We start from the raw sequence: 12685 nt of genomic DNA on the forward strand, positions 1-12685 counted from the left end.
CATTCTCACCATGTGCAGTTAGGATTCTGGTGCCTGGCTCCTGGAAACCTTTGAATACAAGCATACTAGAATCAGCTACTAACTTCTCCTCATAGCTCCTTTCAAGCAAAGTGAACATCTGGGAAGTTGAAAGAAAAGCTTGCAGGCTTTTGCCATTGGCTCTACATAGAGAAGCTTCCCCCACCCCCATACCTATAGTACAGGGGTTCTCAAAGTGGGGGTCGGAAACCCTCAGGGGGTCGTGAGGTTATTACGTGGGGGGTGGGTTGTGAGCTGTCAGCCTCCACCCCGATCCTGCTTTGCCTCCAGCATTTATAATGGTGTTAAAAATATAAAAATGTGTTTTTTAAATTTATTTTGGGGGTTGCACTCAGAGGCTTGTGATGTGAAAGGGGTCACCAGTACAAAAGTTTGAGAACCCCGCTATAGTACATTTCTCCGAGCACTAGATTGTCTGTCTTCTACAGAGGTGCTTTTTATTTTCACAACTCCAGAAGAAAAGGAAATGGAAGTTATGTTTAAAGAAATACAGTTCTCTGTGGGGAAATCTAGGGACACAACCATGATAGGAAGGGGCGATATGGAAGGTGGAGGGGGTTGGGTACTGAAATGAACTATGGGTACTGTGGTCCATGTTAGTAGTGATGGAAAGTCATTACCATCTCTTGACTCTTTGGCCTGTGGGAAATGAGCTGGTGGGTCTCAGGATAAGTACTAGTGGATAGAACAGAAGTTGGCAAACTACGGCCCGCAGGCTGCATCCAGCCCGCAGGGCCCTCCTGCCCAGTCACTGAGCTCCCGGCTGGCCCCAATCTCTCCCCCACAGCCTCAGCTTGCCGTGCCAGCAGCGCGGCGGCATGGCTGGCTCCACCTGGGCAGCGTGGCTCAGGGGCAGATTTACAAGGGAACACTGCCCCTCCCCCGGCACGGGACCCCCAACAACAGGGAGACCCAGGGCTGGGTACTCGGGCAGCTCAGCACTAGCGCACCCCCCTGCAGGAGGGAGGGGCTGCACTGCAAGGGCAGGGGAGCAGACCGGGAGCGCAGGGAACACAGGTGGAGGACTCAGGAGGAGCACCGGGTGGCCGCGCAGCTGGCCGAAGAGAAGTGGCGCTTTGAAGGGGAAACCGCCACTTCTTTCCGACTGCGTAGCTGCCCTTGCTCCTCCTGAGTCCTCTGCACATGTTTGCAGGGCCACGTTCCAGAAGGGGCTGGGATGGGGTGGGTATCCCAGGGGAGCAGTTAGGGGTAGGGGGTCCCGGGAGGGGATTGTCAGGAGACAGGGAGCGGGGGTGTAGGATAGGGGGTGGAGATCCTGGGAGGGGGTAGTCAGGGGACAAGGAGTGATGAGGGGGTTGGATGGGTCGGAGGTTCTGAGGTGGACAATCAGGGGTGGGAAGTGGGAGGAGGTGGATAGGGGTGGGGGACAGGCTGTTTGCGGGGGCACAGCCTTCCCTACCGGGCCTTCCATACTGTTTCACAACCCCAATGTGGCCCTCAGGCCAAAAAGTTTGCCCACCCCTGGGATAGAAGCTAGAGCTATCAACACAGTTTTCACTAACTGATACTTTTGTTGGCAGTGTAAGCATAGAAGCCAAGGATTATGTGGGTGCAGAGCTTGAATTTCCTTCTCGCCTTTCAAGTAATTGATCCTTCTAAGTTAAGTTTGAGGCATGTCTTCTGAGGAGCTATGAAAGGAGGGCTTGCATTGCCAGTGTGCATGTTGCACCTGCCCTTGGGGTACACAAGAGACTTTAATCTCCTGGCAATATAAGGGCAATCCTTAATGTTAGTTTAAAGGCTCTAGAAAGCAGCGTGCATTGTCACAGCACAGAATTTAAATGGCATCTACCTCCAACAGCGGCTAAATGTTTCAAAAAACTTTTTCATCTATGCATGGCTTACCCTCTAAGGATTCCCAGACTGGAATAGGAAACAATTGGGACAAGGACTGATGTTTCCTGGCTAGGGTGTCACTGAAGAAATGCTTGGGCACTATATATTGCTTTCTCTGAAGAACATTCCTGAATTTCATAAAGAATGATTTTTCAGCGTACTGCATTTTCTTGGAATCTTTCCTGAAAGTCACCACTCCAGCAAGCACAGGAATCTGGTCCCTTTGGATGATACATTTGCCAGACTAATGGATTTCATCACTTCATTCTGGAACAAGCCATCAGTACTGTAGTTGTGACTTGAGGGAGAACAGCTATAATAAATAAAACAGTTTTGTGCTAAAAGGTGGGGGGGGGGGAATTATTGGCAAAGTGTAATGGAATAATAATAATTATTAACATGCAACACGCAGAGACCTTCAGGGCATTCTGCACCATTGCGGAGAACTCAGCACATTTGTGGAGATTAAAAGACCGTCCTATAAAGGACCCAACAAAAAAAAAATAGAAGGGGGTAAATATCAGTAGGTTGTCAAATGCTTGGAAGGGTTACAACAGTCATCACACTAAAGAACACATTTGGAAACAGGTGGTTTTCAAGATGCATGTGGGGAATGAAGAGAGGTGAACTGACATGAAGGTAAAGGGGACCAAGTTCCATCTCCACTAACTATTATCAACGCGGGAGATAGCTGCTGGCTGTTCTGTCCCTGACTGGGAGGAGTCCTGGCACTGCCTTCCTTGCACTCTGGCCAAAGCAGCTGGTTGGGTGTAAAGGGAAGCAGTAAACTTCTGCCTGAAATGGGTGAAGGAACCTCCCCTTCCCTCAGAGCAAAATGGGACCACTGCTCTGCTTTTAGGTTTGTGCAGTTACATGCCATGTTCAGGACAGGCTGTAAGGTCTAGCCCGAAATGGGCAGTGCCATGTGTGACATAAAGGATATCAATTATCTATTCCCTTTTGGGCCAGACTCTGCCACCCTTATTCAGTGCTGCCCAGCATGAGCAAAGGTGGAAGAATTTGGTTCTTGTATTATTTAGATCAGCTGGACCCGTAAGGTAAAGTAGTGTGAAACCAAAGTTAGAAATTTTTCTCAAGCTGTGGTCTTGTGTGGATTTGTATATTCTTCATTTAGGATTCTGCAGTTTACCAGAAAAATGAGTTAATTTTAGAGAGGATAAATGAATGTTTTTAACACATCTTTTCTCTTCCATTCCAGTGTTTGGGTCATGAAACTTAATCCACAGCAAGCTCCGTTATATGTGAGTAGACCAACATTTAAACTACTTGTTTTATCTTTTTTTGTGTCACAAATTGTACCTATTTGATGGAGTTTTGCTCTGTCCCAGGGATCTTGGTTATCTTGTTTTATTCTTTGCTCCCCAAATAAATCAAATTAAAGGTCTAGTACTGCAGTAAAAAGGAAGCTTTTTAGCTAATCCAGATAATACCTTTTAAGTAGAAAGTTTAAGGGTCTCACTTGTGGAATGCTGTAATGTATAACACTGTTCTGCACCGTGCATAAGCTTAAAAGCATGGAAGTACCCCCTTCCTTTTTGGAGAACATTTCTGGGTGAACGTCAGTGCTGTTGGAACTCAGAGAGTATTGAGAGGTCTTGCAAGTCACAGTTTGTGTGCGAAACAAGAAACCTTAATGTTCACCCTCGGGTATCATATTTTGTCAAACCTTAGACAGGACAGAAATGGAGCTGGGTCATCATCAGGAAATGGCAGGAGAGTTCTCTAAGGTTTCTATAGTACGGTATGTTTTATATCAGTCTCTCTAGAAGTTGGTGACATGGATGACCAAGATAATAAAGAACAGGATAGCCTTTTCTTCTCAATAGAAGCCCTGTTGCAGCATGATAGGAACTGCCAAACAAGAGCTAGACACACATGTATATAAATTGTTCAAATATGTGCTGGAATCAGTGGCAGGCGGCTTAACCATTTTACTGTATATAGCACCACAGATGTGCATCAGGTTAGCGGTTTGCCTGTGGAATCCTTGTATTGTTCAAAATATATTCCCTGTTTGGAAGGGAATGTGAATGTACTGTGCTAGTTGTAAAAATAAGTAACCACTGTCCTACTCTAGGTAAGCTACTTCTCTTCTCTTCCTAGGGACCTTTGCCATGTGCACTGAACAATTAGCAATGCATATTTTATACGGCTCCTCTCACCAGCTTTTCCATTCGGGAAACCCCTTAAATAGACTTCAGCCTGTTGTTTCAAAACAGAGATTCCTTAACTGTTAATTTGTAGATTGTCTGCTTTATTAATGACCTTATCCTTCTCTCCTAATAAAATAATGGTATGGGAAAGTCTTCTGATGACACATCTGATCCTGTTCCTATTGAAGTCAATGGGACTTCAACCAGAGCAGGATTGCCTTCAAATATCTTATCCATGCTAGGCTGTTTTGGAAAATCTGTCAGTTGCTACTTCTGGGTACAGCTCCACTGACACCTTCTATTGGTGGCAATGTTGAGCGTTCGAGTGTCGGCAGGCCACTGGCAGTCAGTAATGTTTTAGCCTCCATGTTGTCTGTGCCTGCTCTGAGCAGAGTTAGCCAAGATGGTGGGTAAAACTCTAGTGATCAGTCTACATTTATAGTCTCACCATTGCTACCGTTGATAGAGCTTCACCTGTTCTAATGGAAGAAAAGTGCTTGTGCAGGCAGCCATAGCAAGTAGACGTAAGAGCTTAGTGGGTGGTGGGGAGTTTTTTGTGAAGCACAGGGTGTTTGACATAGTGGACTATACTGGCCTTTAATCTCTTGTCATTTTTAATTCTGCACCTTTGGTCAGTCAATAGCTTAATTTTTTTACTTCCAGACTGCCACCTTCTCTTTCACATAGCATCACTAGACTGTTATTCTCCTCTGAAAAGTGACTGTAAAAATGGTTTATTGAAATCCACAGCTGCATTGTGTATAATTTTGTAACCATTTTTAACATAAAAATTGTTAAATCACGGGCAGATTATAGCCACGTCAATTTAGAAGAAACTTTGTTCTAAAGATAGGAACCACCAGAGAGTGATTACAAGAAATTGCAGATTATGTATATATATTTGATGTAAACACCAGACAGAATTAAATTCGAGTGCATAACTTTATGAATTTCCTGTTCTATAGTGCTTGATTTCTCAGTCCTAACGTTGCACTCAAGCTAAGTTTATTTTCCCCCCTATCATTTTGATTGTTTTGCATTTTATAGATAATAAATTCATGTATTGGACATCTTTATAAGGTCTCTTTTTCCATGTGTGGGAGCAGGAAGGATTAAATGGAAGTTTAGTTTAGCACAGTGATGAACAAAATGATGATAAAGCTGGCATACTGTATAGGTTTTCTTCGTGTATGTTGACATGACTGTTACTGCTCTGGTAATTCCCCCCCGCCCGCCTCAGTAGCTATAAAAGTTAATCTGCTTCTACTGGAATCAAGAGCCAGTTTCAGTAGATGCAAACAATCCAGGAAAATAAATATGTTTGCTTTCAATTTATGGACTGCGTAGTTTTTTGGATCAGTTTCATGTTCTACCTACCATTAATTGACAACTGATATCTCTCTATCGGTTGAGTGGATTGTTCCATGTGAGAGGAAGAGAAAAAAGATTAATACCAAAAACAGATCAACCACTTTTTTGTTCAAAAGGGAGAGGCAGAATAATTTCCAGGACCAGTCAGCAGTGGGCATTACTATCAAACAGCACTAAAAGTTCTTGGAATTTGTGTTCTTTCTCAGATTGACATTTATTAGACATCCCATACCAGGCTTGGTTGGGGGCTGCATTTCTGAAAGCTAAGAATTGCGTTCAAAACAAGTCATTCATTTGTTAATAAGGAATTATGCCATCTATGAAGCAAATTATTGGAAACGAACGTAGTGATTTTCTGGAGGGAGCCACATACACCAGTGATTTGCTTCCAGGAAAAGTTTTTTTTGTTTTTGTTTGTTTGTTTTGGTGTGATTTTCAGGAGGTCTTTGTAGTGTGGCCTTTATTTTCTTAGTCCAAAAAAAAAAAAGTTTAAAATATGAGTAGCAGTTGCTATATCTCTAGCAACTTCTATCCTGAAAGCGGGGAAGGGGTGTGTGTAAGTAAAAATACATATAGGGCTTCATTCTCCATACACCAAACTGCTTCTTTTTTTTGACATCTACTCTGCACCAACAGCACTGTCCTGCCACTTTTAGAAGTAGAAAGTGAAAAATAATATCTTCAGTTGAACTTCAAGGTCTAGTTAGAGAGGCAGAATGCAATTTACCCTTGCTGGTACTTGACTGAGACAACTAGATTAATGCTCTTATACTTGGGAAAAGTGTTGTGGGAACCTTAGAGGTTACATGTGCTCAGGACTTAGATTTTTTATATAATAGAAAAAAGGGTATTTCCAATAAAACAATATCCTTTAGCTCCATGCTGGGTAATTGATTCATTACACTGAATTGGAGGGAAAGAGAGCCACCAACTGAATCACCACTATTACTTCCTAAATCACCTGGATTTTCATTCTCCAGTTCCATAAGAGCTGACCCATCCTGTCTCTGCTTAGTTTGTGAGATCTGGTAAAGTCACAATCTGACATGATATGGCTACAGGCCTTTGAGAGAGCTTATTTGAAGACCAAAAGAGAGAGACTCAAATCCATTTTAAAAATTAAATGTCAGCTTTTCGTTTCAGCATTCTCTCATGAGTGAGAATTAAAGCCAAGAACTGTAAATTGCAGGTGTGATGCAACTGCTCTGGAAAAAAAATCAGCAGGTAGCAATGAAGTCAATCTATTCTTCCAGCATCTATGTGAACGTGGGCTCGCACTTCGTGCTGAAAACAACTGGCCCTTGTTTTATTTGGCTCCCCTGTGACAATTGTATCTCTCCTTTTAATCTCTGAGTAAGTTACCTACACTTTATAACAATACTTTTTAACGTGTTCTTTCTTAGCTCCTTGATTTGGCTCAGCTCCAGTGTACACAGTGATTCAGTCACAAGGCCTTGCAACTTATGTCAGAAGAGGCAGAGCAGTCAAGTGTTCCTCAATATAGCACAGTGAAACATTAGCAGAGTGTGATATAATTAATGCCAATATTTAATCAGGCTGCAGGTCAAGCAGCTATCAGCTCAGTGTAACTATCAACGCTTAGTTATTTTATAAAAGGTGGTATTCTAGTCTAGTGTGTTTATAATGTGAATTTAAGGCAAATAAGTTTAAACCCACTTTCCCCCTCCCTAACGTGAGAGGTTCTGTTGTATCAGCTGGAGTCTTATTGATAACGTGTAACTTTGAGTTGGGAAGTCATTGACAAGGATTATCTATATCCCCATAACAGATGAATTGTCACTACTAACCTGGGGCTTTCAAAAACTTTTTATGATCTGGACCACGCTTTAACGCAGAGATGATCTTGTGCATTATGATCAAGTTGTGGGATGCAGCAGTGCTGGTCAGTGAATGCACTTTACATATTGGTCACAGTCCTGTGACATGGATCAGGGTTACAAAAGGTTATGTCACATGACTGGAAACAGTATCCAGAGCCTCCTGTGTATACTGCTATAATGGACCTCTTCCCCTCTAATTTGCAATTGTAAGGACCAACTCTCATCTTGTTCACAATTCCATAATCTTTTTGGGATCTCTACAGCAATTACATGGAAAATGGCATTAGGAGAACATTCAGTGTGCCCTATTGGCCTTCTAGTGCATTTTAGAAGTAGGATATATGAAAGAGGATCTAAAGCTATGTGACTGGACAATTTTCCATGGACCACCATAGTTATCCAGTTATCTATCTCACCTCATCATAGGGGAACTCCTATGTTAAAGCAAAGGCACAGAATTAAATCTAGAAATGGCCTTTAACTCCTTGCCATTATCATTTCATATTGCACCACCATTCCATCATTTCAGGGATCTCCTAAGCAGTGAAGTGGATTAAGAATGGAGTTTCAATCTTAGCTCTGACTCTGTGATGGATTTTGTATGTTCAGACCTTTAAAAGTTATTTTGTCCTTTCCGTTGGTGAGTGTAAAGGTGGGTGTGGAGTTGGGAGGTGACAAACATTTTATTAATGAAGGGAGGGATATGATCAACGTCAAGCTTAGTTTTCTGAAGGTCTTACAGTGAAATCTCTCATCTTAACTATGTCATAGACATTTTTTTCACCCAGAAAACTTGCAACTAGACCTAGAATATCAGGAGATTTATTGCCAGTGTTGCATTTGGGGACCTTGAACTGGAATAGCCAGTTGAGACGCATTGGTAGCGCAAGGTTAGTCTCTCAGGGCTGGTCTCCACTACGGGGAGATCAAGGCTGCTGCAATCGATGAAGCAGGGATCGATTTAGCGGGTCTAGTGAAGACCCGCTAAATCGATGGCAGAATAGTCTCCAGTTAACCTCAGTACTCCAGCTCTCTGAGAAGAGTAAAGGAAGTTGACTGGAGAGCATCTCTCGTCGATGCAGCACCATGAAGACACTGGGGTAAGTCGACCTAAGCTATGTCGACTCCAGCTACATTATTCACATAGCTGGAGAAGCATAACTTAGGTTGACTTGCCCTTGTAGTGAAGACAAGCCCTCAGTTTCCTTAGCACTTTGACTTTTTAAAGTGATCTTTGATTTCTGATTGAGTTAAAGAAGTACCTTTGTCTACAAGTGAAATTCAGTTTTAGTCAATTCTCTGGGCTGAATGGAATTGCTACCAATTTAAACAACTAGAAAGGAAACATGAACAAGTTTTGTATAGGCAATATTTTGCTTTTCTATGATTTGTACCATAATTGAGAGTTCTTTTGGATGCTTTACTGTAGACATAACTTGTGATCCTTGATCCTTTAGTTACGTTCTTATTACCAACATACCTTCAATAAATATAGTGTGTGTGTTTGGGAGTAAATGATCAGATGTAACAAAAGACTTGATCTTGGTGTCCTAATAGTCTTGCTTCAGAAGTGAACTGGGTACTTCCCAATTTTAGCCTTAGTAATGCCTATCTATAGCGTTTTTATAACATTTATCTTATTGCTTGTCTCCATGCACAGAAGCATAGTAAAATTGACACATACTATAACACGGAATATTCAATAATCAAATGTTGGTGTTAGATCATGCTTGTTTATAGAAAGTTGGTGAAAGTCTGTAGTTGTATAATTGGTCATCTGTGTATTGCATATATGAAAAAGGAAAGTGTTTCAATGACTTCAGTGAGAGCTTGATCATGCCCATTGTTACTCAAAATTGATTGAACTGGGGGAGGTTGGGGCTATTTCATAGACTCATAAAAATGTAGGGCTGGAGAGGCCTTGAGAAGTCATAAAGTCCAGCTCCTTGTGGTGTGGCAGGACCAAGTAACCCTAGACCATCCTTGACAGGTGTTTGTCCAACCTGTTCTTAAACACATCCAGTGATGGGGATTCTACAACCTTCCTTTGAAGTCCATTCCAGTGCTTAACTGCCTTATAGTTTGAAAGTTTTTCCTAATATCTAACCTAAATTTCCCTGGCTGCAGTTTAAGCTCATTACTTCTTGTCCTACCTTCAGTGGATAGGGAGAATAATTGATCACCATCCTCTTTAAAAAAGCCCTCAACGTATTTGAAGACAGTTATCAGGTCCCTCCTCAATCTTCTTTTCTCAAGACTAAACAGGCCTAGCTTTTTTTAACCTTTGCTTAGAAATCAGATTTTCTAAACCTTCTGTAATATTTGTTCCTCTACTCAGGACTCTCTCCAGTTTGTCTACATCTTTACTGAAGAGTGGCACCCTGAACAGTACACAGTACTCCAGCTGAGGCCTTACCAGTGCTGACTAGAGCAGGATAATTACCTTGCAGGCCTTACATACAACACTCCTGATAATACACTCCTGAATATTAGCCTTTTCTACAACTGCTTCACATTGTTGATTCATATTCTATTTGTGATCCAGTATAACCCCCAGATCCTTTTCTGCAGTACTAAAACTTAGCCAGGTATTCCCCATTTTCTAGTTGTGTATTTGATTTTTCTTTCCTAGGTAAAGTATTTGTTTTTATTGAATTTAATCTTGATGAATTCAGACCAGTTATTCAATTTATCCAGGCCATTTTGAATTCTAATCCTGTTCTCTAAAGTGCATGCAACCTTATCTCCCTCCCCCTGCATCATCTGCATATTTTATAAGCATACTCTCCACTCCATTATCCAAGTTACTAATGAAAAGATTGTATAGTACAGGACTCAGGACTTACTCCTGTGGGATCCCACTAGATATACTCTCTGTTTGACAGGTAACCATTGATAACTACCGTACTCTTTGAGTATGGTCTTTCAACCAGTTGTGCACCCACCTTGTTGTGTATAATTTCATCTATACCACGTTGTCTTAGTTTGTTTAAGAGAATGTCATGTGGGACTGTGTCAAAACCTTACTAAAACCAAGACACGTTGCATCTATTTCTTCCCCCCCATTCCCAGGCTAGTAATGCTGTCAAAGAAAGAAATTAGGTTGGTTGGTCATGATTTGTTTTTGATTAATCCATGATGGCTGTTCCTTGTAATCCTATTATCCTCTAGGTGCTTACAAATTGATAGTTTAATAATTTGTTCCAGTATCTTTCCAGGTATCAAACTTAAGCTGACTGGTCTATAATTCCCAAGGACCTTGTTCCCCTTTTTTAGGATAGGTACTATGTTTAGTTTTCTCCAATCCTCTGGGACTTCACCTGTTCCCTGTGAGTGCTCAAAAATAATTGCTAATGATTCTGAGATTATTTCAGCTAGTTTTCTAAGAAACATAGGATGAATTTGATCACGTTCTGCTGACTTGAAAATATCCAACTTATCTAAATGTTCTTTTACCTCTTCTTTCCTTATTTTGGCTTGTGCTCCTTCCCCTTGTTAATATTAATTGTGTTGAGTATCTGGACACCACTGACCTTTTTTAGTGAAGACTGAAGCAAAATAGGCATTAAACACCTCAGCCTTCTTGATGTTGTCAAGTACTAGCTCTCCTTCCCTGCGAAGTAGAGGACCTACATTCTCCTCGCCCCTAATATATTTAAAGAACCTCTTACTGTCTTTTATGTCCCTTGCTAGGTGTAACTCATTTAGTGCCTTAGCCTTTCTGATTTTGTCCCTACATGCTTGTGGTATTCTTTTGCACTTCCCCTTAGCAATTTGGCCAAGTTTCCATTTTTTGGTAGGATTTCTTTCATATTTATGTCATTAAAGAGCTCCTCATGGAATCATATTCGTATCTTTCCTTCACATGTTGAGAGCAACATTCTCTTCCCTAGCAGAGAGCCTAAGCTTAATTCATGCTGCTCGACCCACGTTTATGTGTTCTACCCCACAGGAAAGAGATCAGCTTAGAACTTTTTCAATTGTTTATTCTGAGACTGTTGCTTAAGGCCCACAAACCCGCTAGCGCCTTCACCACCACCACATTGTGTACAGAAGGAAGAGAGAGGCATTAATAAAACCAAGGAAACTCTTCTAGGTTCCTCAGTGTGTCCTGCCTTCTTCCTGTCTCCTGTTTAGTTTGTATCTGCCCAGAGCAGCAACTGTCTTCATTTGTGTGTCTAGTACAGTTCCAAGCACATTGTCCACATTTAAACAATAGCAGTCGTTATGAGCGACGGCAAGGTACCAAAGTTGCCAGTGTGGATGGAGAAACTGAGCTCTTTTAAACTGGTTAGAAAGTAATTACTTCCTGCTGGGTAGGTGGACAATGGCTGGTTAAAATCAAATTTAAATAAAGAGATTGTGGTGAGCGAAAACACAGAGGAGTCAAAGCAGTCAGTGTTTGACAGCAGAATAATTACCATGTCTAAAACTGAGACTCAAAGTGTGCAACTTGTGCAGCATTGTGTACTATAATTAGTGATCTTTAAAAATATTTACCAGAGGGTGGAAGCCCAAGTGAAATGCCTTTGCTGTCAATGAAGCTACCTGTCAATGAAGTTTGTCCCTGAAGCCACTGGATGGACTGATTCGTTTTAATCACTTACCTAAAGGCAATAAAACTGCTTTCTTGGAAAGAGTCAGGGTGTTACAGGCCACTTGGGATTTGTGGGTATCTGATAATGACAGGGAGGAAGCAGAATGTATCTTGGTCTTCTTTTAACATGGGAGTAGTCCATGAACATTACTCTGAGCAACATAGTAGCCTTGTGTGACTTTCTCTTGGGATCCTCAGGCAAGAAGAAAAGATGCTTTGATCTTGAGTTTTGTAGTTATAAAGGCAGGAGACTCTGATAATCTCTCCTGTCATGTATTATTTGGGCACTTGAATTTTCTCTTAATGACAAGGTGATTTTCTGTTCCTCCATCCCCAAAGCCTGGCTTCCACAATGTGAGAAGGCCTTTTAAATGAGGAACAAAGAACACATTAGTCAGACTTATTTAAAGCGGGACCTGACAATCTCAGGAGACTTTTTAGAAAGTCCTACAGAAAGCATCATGCTCGGGTAAGTTCTGACCTTTCAGAGTAACGCATTATATTTGGCAACTCTAAAGAACAATGTTCAGCTTTCCCTTTGTATCATGATTTTTTGCCTCCCAGATGGAAATGCAAGATATCCTTATATACACTTCTTTCCTGCAATGTTGTCCTTATTCAACTATGCACCAAATTATGATGATTGATACCTATCCTGGCCTTTGATCTGTGATCCTTCCATTCCCAACTCCCGAAATTCTTGTCCACGTCATGCAAGGATAGTTTGTCTCCTATTCTGGTGAACTGTAGAGCCCGCCACTGCTGATGAAGCGCAATGCGGTGTTCCTGCAAACCAGTATGCTGCT

General features: G+C 41.6%; 1 protein-coding gene across 9 annotated transcripts in view; it reads left to right on the forward strand.

The window, feature by feature from the left end:
* The window catches only part of AKAP13 (A-kinase anchoring protein 13), a 332046-nt gene that overhangs the window by 90841 nt on the left and 228520 nt on the right, over positions 1-12685 (forward strand). For all 9 annotated transcript variants that reach the window (XM_030577586.1, XM_030577582.1, XM_030577585.1 and 6 more), the window contains one exon: positions 3116-3158. In XM_030577586.1, the coding sequence (XP_030433446.1) occupies positions 3126-3158 (33 nt within the window). In that variant the 5' untranslated portion in view covers positions 3116-3125. The remainder of the gene's footprint in view (positions 1-3115; positions 3159-12685) is intronic.

The sequence above is a fragment of the Gopherus evgoodei genome, chromosome 10, assembly GCF_007399415.2.
Source record: "Gopherus evgoodei ecotype Sinaloan lineage chromosome 10, rGopEvg1_v1.p, whole genome shotgun sequence".
Lineage (NCBI taxonomy): Eukaryota > Metazoa > Chordata > Testudines > Testudinidae > Gopherus > Gopherus evgoodei.